This window comes from Athene cunicularia (assembly GCF_003259725.1).
Source record: "Athene cunicularia isolate RWA chromosome 26 unlocalized genomic scaffold, athCun1 chr26_part1, whole genome shotgun sequence".
Taxonomy (NCBI): Eukaryota; Metazoa; Chordata; class Aves; order Strigiformes; family Strigidae; genus Athene; species Athene cunicularia.
In genome coordinates, this window is record NW_020799136.1 from 559,778 (window position 1) to 569,552 (window position 9,775).

At 63.9% G+C, this 9,775-nt stretch overlaps 1 protein-coding gene across 1 annotated transcript in view; it reads right to left on the bottom strand.

Moving 5' to 3' along the window:
• The window catches only part of PIK3C2B (phosphatidylinositol-4-phosphate 3-kinase catalytic subunit type 2 beta), a 20,794-nt gene that overhangs the window by 7,232 nt on the left and 3,787 nt on the right, over positions 1-9,775 (bottom strand). The window contains exons 5-25 of the mRNA XM_026864099.1: positions 7,898-8,009; positions 7,711-7,790; positions 7,556-7,619; positions 7,178-7,324; positions 6,837-6,870; positions 6,313-6,508; positions 5,258-5,380; positions 4,212-4,379; positions 3,901-4,012; positions 3,658-3,800; positions 3,332-3,435; positions 2,664-2,800; positions 2,363-2,532; positions 2,032-2,188; positions 1,828-1,937; positions 1,502-1,703; positions 964-1,088; positions 770-887; positions 503-584; positions 296-402; positions 80-208 (exon numbers count right to left, since the gene is read on the bottom strand). Of these exons, the coding sequence (XP_026719900.1) occupies positions 80-208; positions 296-402; positions 503-584; positions 770-887; positions 964-1,088; positions 1,502-1,703; positions 1,828-1,937; positions 2,032-2,188; positions 2,363-2,532; positions 2,664-2,800; positions 3,332-3,435; positions 3,658-3,800; positions 3,901-4,012; positions 4,212-4,379; positions 5,258-5,380; positions 6,313-6,508; positions 6,837-6,870; positions 7,178-7,324; positions 7,556-7,619; positions 7,711-7,790; positions 7,898-8,009 (2,620 nt within the window). The remainder of the gene's footprint in view (positions 1-79; positions 209-295; positions 403-502; positions 585-769; positions 888-963; positions 1,089-1,501; positions 1,704-1,827; positions 1,938-2,031; positions 2,189-2,362; positions 2,533-2,663; positions 2,801-3,331; positions 3,436-3,657; positions 3,801-3,900; positions 4,013-4,211; positions 4,380-5,257; positions 5,381-6,312; positions 6,509-6,836; positions 6,871-7,177; positions 7,325-7,555; positions 7,620-7,710; positions 7,791-7,897; positions 8,010-9,775) is intronic.

Sequence of the window (9,775 nt, forward strand, 5' to 3'; positions counted from 1 at the left end):
ATCCTCATCCTCATCCCTATCCTCATCCCCATCCCTATCCTCATCCTCATCCCCATCCTCATCCATCCCCATCACTTACCATCTCATTGTAGGTGGGGTTGCAGGTTTTTCGGGCCACTTTGGTTTTCCTCTTGGTTGTTTTTTGAGGGTCGGGCAGCAAGTAGGTCTTGACATAGGGGTCAGGGTCATTGCCATCATGCAACGGTGGCTGTGGGGCAGAGAGCGGGGGGCACCGCTTGAGTGCAGTGGTGGGGTGGATCCCCCACCCCGCTGCCACCAAGCGCCGTGCACCTACCAGCCCCCGGATGTGCATCACCATGATGAAGAGCTTGTTGTTCTTGTAGGAGATGGAGAGCTTCACCTCCCCGCCGACCTTCCCCAGGGGCCGAGCCCACGTGGCATCTGGAGAGGAGGAGAGGAGGGGGGCGGGTGGGACGGGAGCCCCCCGCTATTGCCCTGTGGGGTGCCAGTGAGCTGCCAACGCTGCCCCCGGCTGCCCTACCTGCCGGCTTTGGGGTCGGGTTGGTGCCAGCTGCCTTCTCATCCCGTGGAAGGGGGTGGAAGAAGGTGTAGATGAGGTCGCACTGTGGGGTGAGGAGGTGACGTTTGTGGTGACAGCAGTGACCATGTCCCCCGTGCCAGTGCTTTACATGGTGCAGTGGCCCCCCACGCCCTTTCCCACCTGACCGGTATCCCCAGCACCGTCCCCACCTCTCAGGAGGCAGCAGCCCCCCTGCAACCCGCTAGGAGCACCCCCCTAGCTTCGCACCTCTGCCACCTCGGGGGCAGCGTGGATCAGGTGCCAGATGTAGCCGTTCAACTCCTCCTTCCGCCGCTCGGCCACCGCTTCGCCCCGCGACCGTCCGATGACAAACCTGCTGGGGAAGCTGTGGGGACGGACACTCAGCAAAGCCTGGGGGGCAGGGGGGAGCCCCGAGGGTCTGAGGGGGTCTGTGGGGCTACCTGGGCAGCAGTGAGGAGGGGAAGAGGAGGCGCAGCTTGTTGTGCAGCTCCTGGAACTCCTCGAAGGTGCGTTGCACAAAGGTCACCTCGCCCGGGCTCTCCCGCTGCACCTTCACCACGTAGGTCTGCAGAAAGTGATAGGACAAGTGATAACAAGTGATAGGACAAGAGGGAATGGCCTCAAGCTGCCCAGGGCAGGGTCAGGCTGGCTCTGAGGAAGGATTTCTGTGCAGAAGGGGCTGTTGGGCGTTGGAATGGGCTGCCCAGGGCATGGGGGGAGTCCCCACCCCTGGAGGGGTTGAAGAGTCGGGCTGACCCAGCGCTGAGGGATCTGGGGGGAGTTGGGAATGGTCAAGGTGAGGGTCATGGTTGGGCTGGAGGAGCTTCAAGGGCTTTTTCAACCCAGATGATTCTGGGATTCTGTGAAATATGGGGCTGTGACATGAGATGGGGACCCTGGGGTGCCCTGAGCCCATACGGGGCTGGGACAGAACTGCCTGAGTTGTCCCTTTGCCTGTCCCCAACCGTCCCCACTTACGTAGCCCTTGCTGGGGTTGAAGACCCGCTCATGGCGGCAGAGGAAGACGTCATGGATCCGGCCGGACGTCTTGATGGTGTGTGTGCGGGGCGCAAAGGAGAGGGTTGGGCGGGCGTCAGAGCCTGTGAACTTCATCTGCGCCAGGTTGTGGATGAAGAAGTTGAGCTTGGTGGCCACGCTACCAAGGCTGGACTCGATCAACCTGCAATGAGGCCACTGCATGTTCAGTAGGGAGGAGCCCGTCGGCGTGCCCAGCCCATACCCATGTCTCCCTCCATGGGCTCCCTTTATCCTCTCCCACCCTATCACCCACCCACGTCCTCTACCTGGTGAAGTAGGTGGTGGCATCAGCATCGGAATCCTGCGGCCTCAGGGCATCGTAGACATATTTGAGATCCTCCAGGTCAGAGAGCTCAGGGATGCCACAGGACAGCATCTGGGAGGGGAGGCAGGGGGTGAGGGCAGGTGGAGGCAGGAGGACCCCTCTGCTGTGCCTGGGGGGAACGGGTGTGTGGTCCCCCGGCTCTCACCAGCCCCAGCAGGTTGAGGAAGAGGTGGGTGTGCTTGCGGATCAGGTTGTAGGCCTGGCAGCACAGGTCAACGAAGTCGTGGAAGCGGCTGGAGGGCTTGTCCCCCCCATTGATGACATACGCCATGTCTGAGGTGAAGACAAACGGTGCCCGGTCCCTGCATGGGGGAAGCAGGGACAGAACATCAGCAAGGCTGGGGGTCACCCACCACCAGGACCACAGCATGAGATTTCACCCCACGAAATTGGGGTGTAACCCAATGCTAAAGAACCTCAGCCCTGCAAGGACGAGCCCAGGTGATGGGGAAGGGGATGCTGGAGGCGTTTCTCACCTCTTGATGTTGCCGAACATCTGCGCGTGGCCCAGGAACCTGCCGAAGTCGATGTGGAACATGTGGCCGGTGGTCTTGAGCATGATGTTGTCATTGTGCCTGTCGCAGATCCCCAGCACGTAGGTGGCCACGCAGCAGCCGGCGCAAGAGTAGATGAAGTTTTCCACAGCCTGGGAGGAGGGAGGGAAGGAAGGAAGTTGCAACCATGTGTGGAGAAAGGCTGGATAAGTTGGGAGGCAATGGATCTTGTCCCTGGAGAGGGGAGCACGAGGAATGGGGACCCTGCCAGGCTCCTCCTCACCTTCTCATACTCATCCTCCTCCGGGTTGTGTTTCTGCAGCCAGTCTGCCAGTGGCCGGTCTTTGAAGGAGCCCGTCACGCCGTGCTCCACCTGGATTTTGCGTAGGGTCTCGGCGTTGGGGATCATCTCCACCATGCCTGGCAGCCGAGACAGCAGGGTGAGACCCATCCATCCCACCCTGGGGGCACCAAGACCCCCCCCTTTGCCACCAACCCCAGTCTTCATCACTGAATCACAGAATCATCAAGGTTGGAAAAGCCCTTGCAGCTCCTCCAGCCCAACCATGACCCTCCCCCTGACCGTTCCCAACTCCCCCAGATCCCTCAGCGCTGGCTCAGCCTGACTCTTCAACCCCTCCAGGGATCCCGGGGACCCCCCCCCCCCCTGCCCTGGGCAGCCCATTCCAACGCCCAACAGCCCCTTCTGCACAGAAATCCTTCCTCAGAGCCGGCCTGACCCTGCCCTGTCGCAGCTTGCAGGATGTGGGGGACTCTCCCATCCCCAGACAACACCCCATGCCCCAAGGAGCAGCCAGGACCCAAATCCCCACGCACGGGGGTGACCGAGCTGCTGCAGGGACAGTCCTGGCTGTCCCCCTGCCTGGGGTCCTCCCGAGCGAGCCAGGCTGGCCGCACACCCCAGGAATATTTTGCAAGGAGCGTCAGCACCGTCCTGCAGCTGCCGACACCTGATCCTCCCGTTTATAGCCAGCGCCGGAGGATGCCGGCCGGCTCGGCCGCACCGGGCTGGACGAGGGGCCGGGCAGCTGTCCCTGCTGGGGGGGACGTGGCTGGAGAGACCCTCCCCAGAGAGGGGAGGGCAGGGTGCAGGAGGACCGATGGCAGCTCTGCCAAACGCCGGGCTCCAGCCTCATCCCCAGCCACCAGCAGCCAGCGGCAGGGTCAGACCCTCTGCTACCCGCTGTGTGTGCTGGGGATATACCAGCAGAGTCCCCCTCGGCGGGGTGATGCCATCCCCACCCCACACTACGTACCAGTAGAGCGATTTCTTTTGCATCGCCTCCCGCAGCTTGCGCTGGTCCTCCTCCCCCAGGCTGCTGAATTCGTACTTGGGGCTGAATTCAGCTGCCGGCGGGCTGGTGAACTTCACCTCGAAGGCAGAGGTGGGGAAGTCGATCTGGGGCAGAGGCAGAGAGTGAGTGGGGGTCACACATGGAGCTCGGGGGGGGTGGTGGTGTGTGTGTGTGTCCCCCAGACCCCCATCCACCAGAACATACCTGCAGGATGACACTGTCAGGCTGGTGGAAGTTGGGGGCACTCGACCTGGCTCTGGAGTTGTCCTGCGTCGCTGGCCACAAGCCCAAGAGCTTTCGCCCACAGGTCAGGACCCTGAAGGAGAAGGAGAGGTGAGAGTCTGGCGCTGGGGGCTACTCTTCAGGGGCAGGAGGGTGCCACCACTGCACCGATGCTGTCCCCACACTGAGCCGAGGCGCTGGGGACCCCCCGGTGCTGGGGACCCTCCCTCCCCACCCCGGGGACGCTGTCGCGGCCCCTCGCTGTGCCCGGCGTGGTGGGATGCTCCACGTACTGCCTGAAGTTGAAGAGGGGGGTGGTGACCCAGCCCAGGGCCTCGGGGACCCGCCGCTGTTTGTTGGCGTCGGAGGAGCTCCCCGGGGGTGGGACGGGCACGGCGAAGAGCGTGACGCTGAGCAGCGTCTCCCGCGGCAGACGGTTCACCTGGACGGGGAAGCAGATCCTGCAAGAGAGCAGCCGGTGGCTCAGCTGTGCCCCGTGGCACTAGCCAGCCCTCCGTGGCACTGGCCATCCCCTTGCCCTGGGATGCCAAGCATGCCCTGGGAGAGCCCAGCCCAACAGACGCCTTTGCTGCTGGCACTGGGGGTGCCACATGCCCCTTCCCCAGCATGGGATGGAGATCCCACAGCATGGGCAGACACCCCGTGGGGGGCAGCTGGTTTGGGGAGAACCAGCAGCTCGTGTACCCCGGTCCTCTCCCAGCCCCGGGCAGTCCTGATGCTCTCTGTCCCGGGAAGGTGACCGCGGGGCAGGGGGGGGCCATCATGGAGGGCTCCCACCGCACACTGACCTCGTCCCACGGCCGGAGGGGGCTGCGGGGGACCCCGGGGCTGAGGCTCCTCTCCGACGCTCCCGGGGAGCCCAAGGTGGCAGCTACATCCCGCCCGTGGTTGGGCACGGGAAGGGCATTGTCCCGTGGAGGGGACTGGCACCACTGCGTGCCCCGCCGTCCCGCTGCCCGCTCGGCGCCTGTCCTTGGGGGGCACCGGCGCCTTCTAAAATTATCCTGTCCCATCCCCACCTCCCCGGGCCACTGCAAATGCCAGGCGTGGCGAAGGCTTGGCACAGCCTCTCTGCCTGTTCCCGGGGCTATTTTTGGAGCTGATCCCCTTTCCTGGGTGCAAACACACAGGTCCGGGGAGGGCAGGGCTGACGCCAGTGCCCGTGCTATTCCCGGGGATGACACAAGAGTTTCTGACACCCCAAAACTGGGGAGAGGCACGGAGAGGAGCTGCTGGAGCAGGGGAGGAGGAAGAGGAGGAAGAAGGCAGCATGGCTGGGTATGGCACCACGACCCCGCCGCCCACCCCAGGGCCTTACTGCTGGTCCCATATGATGAGGTGGAAGAGGTATTTGTAGACGTGGGCCTTCCTGGTGAGCAGGGGGCTGCACAGCTCCTTGCCACCGTGGCTGAGGGAGCAGGAGAGGTAGAAATCTTCATAGCTGCAAAGGGAACAGAGGAAGCTGTGAGCTGGGGGGGGGTCTTGGCCTGGGGCAGGGGAGCTGGCACCCAGGGGTTCACCCCACCATGGGGCAAATCCTGCATCAGCAGGGTGGGGAGGATGGAGATGCTGACCCTCTGTGTCTTCCCCAGGCTGAGCTTGGGAAGGGGGCTGCACCGGGGAGGGGGCGAGAGCTGAGAGCCCCCGTCCCCATCACCATATGCCACTGCGCATACCATCACACGGGGGGCTGCCGGGGGGGCCCTGCCATGTGGCAGGTGCCGAGCGACAATCCGGGGAAGGCTGCGGGGCGCCGGAGGTCAGGGGATGCCGGCATTTCCCAGGCTACCCGCTTTGTTCGGAGCCAGTCACCAAGGGGAATACATTAAGGACAGGACAAAGGCGAGGGGTCCCCGGCGGGGCGGCTGCTGCCGGCGCTGCTGCCTCGCACGCCCTCCCCATGGTGGGCTCCTGCCGCCCGCCCGGACCCCCGCCGTCCCCCAACGCGGGGCCGAAAGCGGGTACGGGCACCGAGGCACCTAACAAAGCAGCACGTCGCTGATGTGGGGTGAGGGCAGCCCAGCCCTGCTGCACCGGGGCCATCTGTCACATCCCCGGGGTGGCAGCGAGCTCAGGAGCGATGCTGCAGCCCTGGGAATTTGTGGGGTTGGGGTGGGAGAGCACGGCAAAGCCCGTCCCACCCAGAAGCTCTGGCATCAGCTGGCTCCGAGCATCCCTCACCGCTCCTTGAGCACCAGCATCCCCACATTCCTGCCTTTAGGGAGCTTGGGGAGCGTCAGCTCTTACTCTCTCCATGCCCGCTGAGTATTTGGGGTAGGGAGAGGGACGAACACCCCTGCCCCGGTGTGTTTAACACGGGTGTGAGCCCCGGGATGGGGAGAGGCTGCGCGAGGTGCAGGCAGCTGCCCCTACCTGGCAGCCCAGGTGATGGGGATGCGGTGGGTGGCGTAGACGGTGAAGGAGAGCGGGCAGGAGAGCAGGCGAGCCTCCTGCACCACGCCGTGCTCCCGGCTCCCGTGCACGGCCGTCTGGAAGTCGGCGTTGAAGGTGCTGCAGTAGAGCTCGACCAGGTTGAGGATGGCGGCCGTCAGGCTCTCCACGATCCTCTCTGAAGGGGAGGTGGGAGAGGGGTGAGACGGGGCGGCCGCCGGCCCCGCTGCCCGCCCCCGCCACGTCCCTTGGGATGCTGGAGGGACCCTGGGGCTGGACTGCGGGCAGGTCTCCCCCAGGACAAAGCGGGTGAGAGGGAGAATTTCAGGCTTCCCATTTCGCTGAGTTCAGGGGGAGGAACAACAGCCATCGCCTCCAGAAACCCTCTTTTCCTAACCAGGATGGTTTCAAACGCATTTTTGGCCTTAATAATTGAGGGGGAGGGGCCTGAAGATTAAAAGCACCAAGAACTCGAGCCCAGAAGGGGAGGAGAAGAACAGAAATACCTCGATTTTCCCTCTTGGCCAGAACATTTGGATCCTGTTGAGGAAAAAAAAAAAAAAAAAAAGAAAAAAAAAGAAACCACAAGAGCAACATCAGAATCAGCCCCGCGCTGTCGGTGGGGAGCAGCTCGCCAAGGCAGCCGCTTTACGTAACCAGCCCGGGCTCCTCGGCTGCCGGAGCAGGCAGCGCGGCCAGGCAGCTGCCTGCTCCCAACTATTGAGGAATTTTCCACGTGGTACAGCGGGAGGAACGAGGGAAAGAAGTCAGATGTGAAAATCTGCTTCTCCTCTGCACCTCCCGGCTGAGCTCCCCGGTCCCGCAACCCCCAGTGCCCATCACTCACCTTCTGGATTTTGGGCTGCATGCGGGAGGGGCAGGGGGGCATCTGGTTGAGGGCTGCCGTGATCTCCTGGGACTCCACGGCAGCCAGGGCGTTGCAGATGGCCATGACCGACTGGATTACCCGTTCTGCCTTCAGTGGGAAGTCTCCCTGGAAGGCAGAGTGGGGTTGATGTGGGACCCCCGGGGCAGGGGCTGCTCCCCACAGCCCACACACTGTTGCACTGGGAGGTACACCAGCCCATGCCTCAGTGTCCCCTACTTTCATGGTCTTTCCCCTTCTGTGATGCACCCTTAGAGCCCCACAACAAAAAGGGGAAAGAGTCTGCAGCAAATGCATTAAGATGGCCCCAGAAATGCCCCCTCCACCCCTGGGGCTCACCTCGGCTGCCAGGAAAGCATCCACCTCGTTGTGGAAGGTGTCGAAGAGGAGACTCAGGGCCTGCCTAGGGGACAGAAAGCAGAGCTCAGCCCCGGCCAGGCCAACACCCGGCATGGGGGGGGCCGGTCCCCCCTCCTGCCCCATGTCCCCTCTACCTGCTGATGGTCTGTTTGATGGGTCTCTCCTGCAGGTGGATGTAGTGGTTGAGGGTGGAGGGGCTCTGGTCGTCGTTCGCCTGGAGGTGGAGTGATGCTGTGCTGTAGCTCGGCCACGCACAGGTGCTCCCACAGCAGGGAGATGGCACAGGCACCCCCACGCGGCCCCCCGCAACCCAGCACCCACCGTCCGGGCCAGGTCGCTGCGCACCCCCTTCCTCTTCATCAGCTGCAGGCGGATGTCGATGTCGAACTTCCTGCAGTGCTGGATGTACTCGTGGCTGCCCAGCGCGTGTTTGCTGCGGGGACAAGAGACCACACGCTGAGCTGAGCCCCCCTCCATCCCACGCCCAGAATTCAACTCGGGGTGCCCCAACCCAACGCAGCATCGCCTGGCGCTCGGCCGCGTCCGCCCTCGCCTGCAAACCAAGTTCGCAGGCGCTTGCGTTAGGAAACTCAAAGAATAACCTATTGTTTTCCCTCCTTCCCCTGCACCCTCCCAAAAGCTGTGCCCGGCCCAGCCGGCGTGACGGAGCTGGGAGCGGGCTTGGAGGAGCCTGTTGGGCCTGGATGTGCCCGATGATGCGGGGGAAGCGGAGCGTGGACCCGGGGAGCCGGAGGATGCTCCGGCTGACAGCAGGAGTGAGGGGCGAGCCTCAGGGCAAGGAAGCCCTTTCCCCAGAGCGGGACCCCCAGAGCTCGCCGTCCACATCTTCCGGCCAGGCTTCAGTCGGCTCATTCTCCCCCACCCTTGCGGGCTGCGGAGGGGGGAGAATGAGCTGACTGAGGCCTGGCCAGCACGGCAGAGCCGCGGGCACGGCGCCCAGGGGGTGCAGGAGGCTGCGGGCAGGATGGAGCTGCAATGGCAGGATGAGGCGGAGGGGTTGGGAGAGGCACCCCCAGAGGTTCATGAGGCTGCAGGGGACGGGGACACGGAGACACGGAGTGCAATGGGTGCGTGGCACCGGTGCTGTGCCCTGTTCCCTTCCTGGGGAAGGCACTGCGGGAAGCCCTGCCTGCAGGCAGCCGCACAGGCAGCAACGGGGCCGGCGTCCTGCGCACCCTTGCCCAGTCCCGCTGCCCCCCCTGCGCCTTCCAAAAGCAAATGGGGGGCGAGTGACAGCAGCTCAGGCTGATTTGCAGAGCTCAAGGACCCGACCAGCTCCGCAGGGAGGGTTTTGGCACTTCCAGCATCTCCTCTGCTGCAGGAAGATGTGGAAAGAAAAGATCAGTGACAAAAGAGCTTTATGTCCCGGGGCTTTCTCAAAGGTCCTTTGAGGGAGATACGCAGCACACTGGCTCTCGGGGAAATGCTCGCTGGGGACTGTCCTGCTCCGTGCCCAGGATGCTGTTCCCTGTCCAAAAAGCGGGAGGTTCATCCCTTTGGGAAATGCCGCCCAAGCTGGCTGGATCCATCCCACCCTGGCTGCTCCCTGGTAGCCCCAAGGCAGAAGTACAGAAACGCTGCGGTGTGAGCGAACAGCTTGTACCCCCCACCCCTCCCGTGTGCCAACACACACGTGTGCACACGCAGACACACGCACACACGTGCATCGAGCTGCTGGGCAGCACAAGGGCTCAGCACCGATGGGAATTACCCTTCAGGCAGCTGTGCTGGGCAGGCAGGAGCAGAGCCTGGGCTCCGCTCGCCCTCGGCTTGGGTGCTGCGTGGGCTCTCCTGGGCTGAACAATTCCCAGCCGCCCCTTTAGGGCCTAAACCGGCAGCTCCTGGAGGCCGTGGCAAAGCTCCCGCAGATTTCCCATGGCAGGGCCAGGCCCAGGGCAGCTCTCCAGCAGCGGGAGCTGGCTCGCTGCACCGAGCCGCCGGGAAGGACGGCGTGTGCCTGCGCATGCATGGCTGCTGGGTCTTCCTCTGCAGAGAGCTCTCCCAAACCATCAGCCCCCCCCAAACCCCCCCTCTGGACACGCAGCCTTTCTGCAGGGCAGGGAGGGCAAGGAGGGATCTGTGCAGGTCTCAGTCCCTATCGCCCATCCCCAGCTCTGCAGCCGAGGAGCCCACCCTGATACTCCTGTGCCCCCCCTCCCCGCTTCTCCCCCCTCCCCA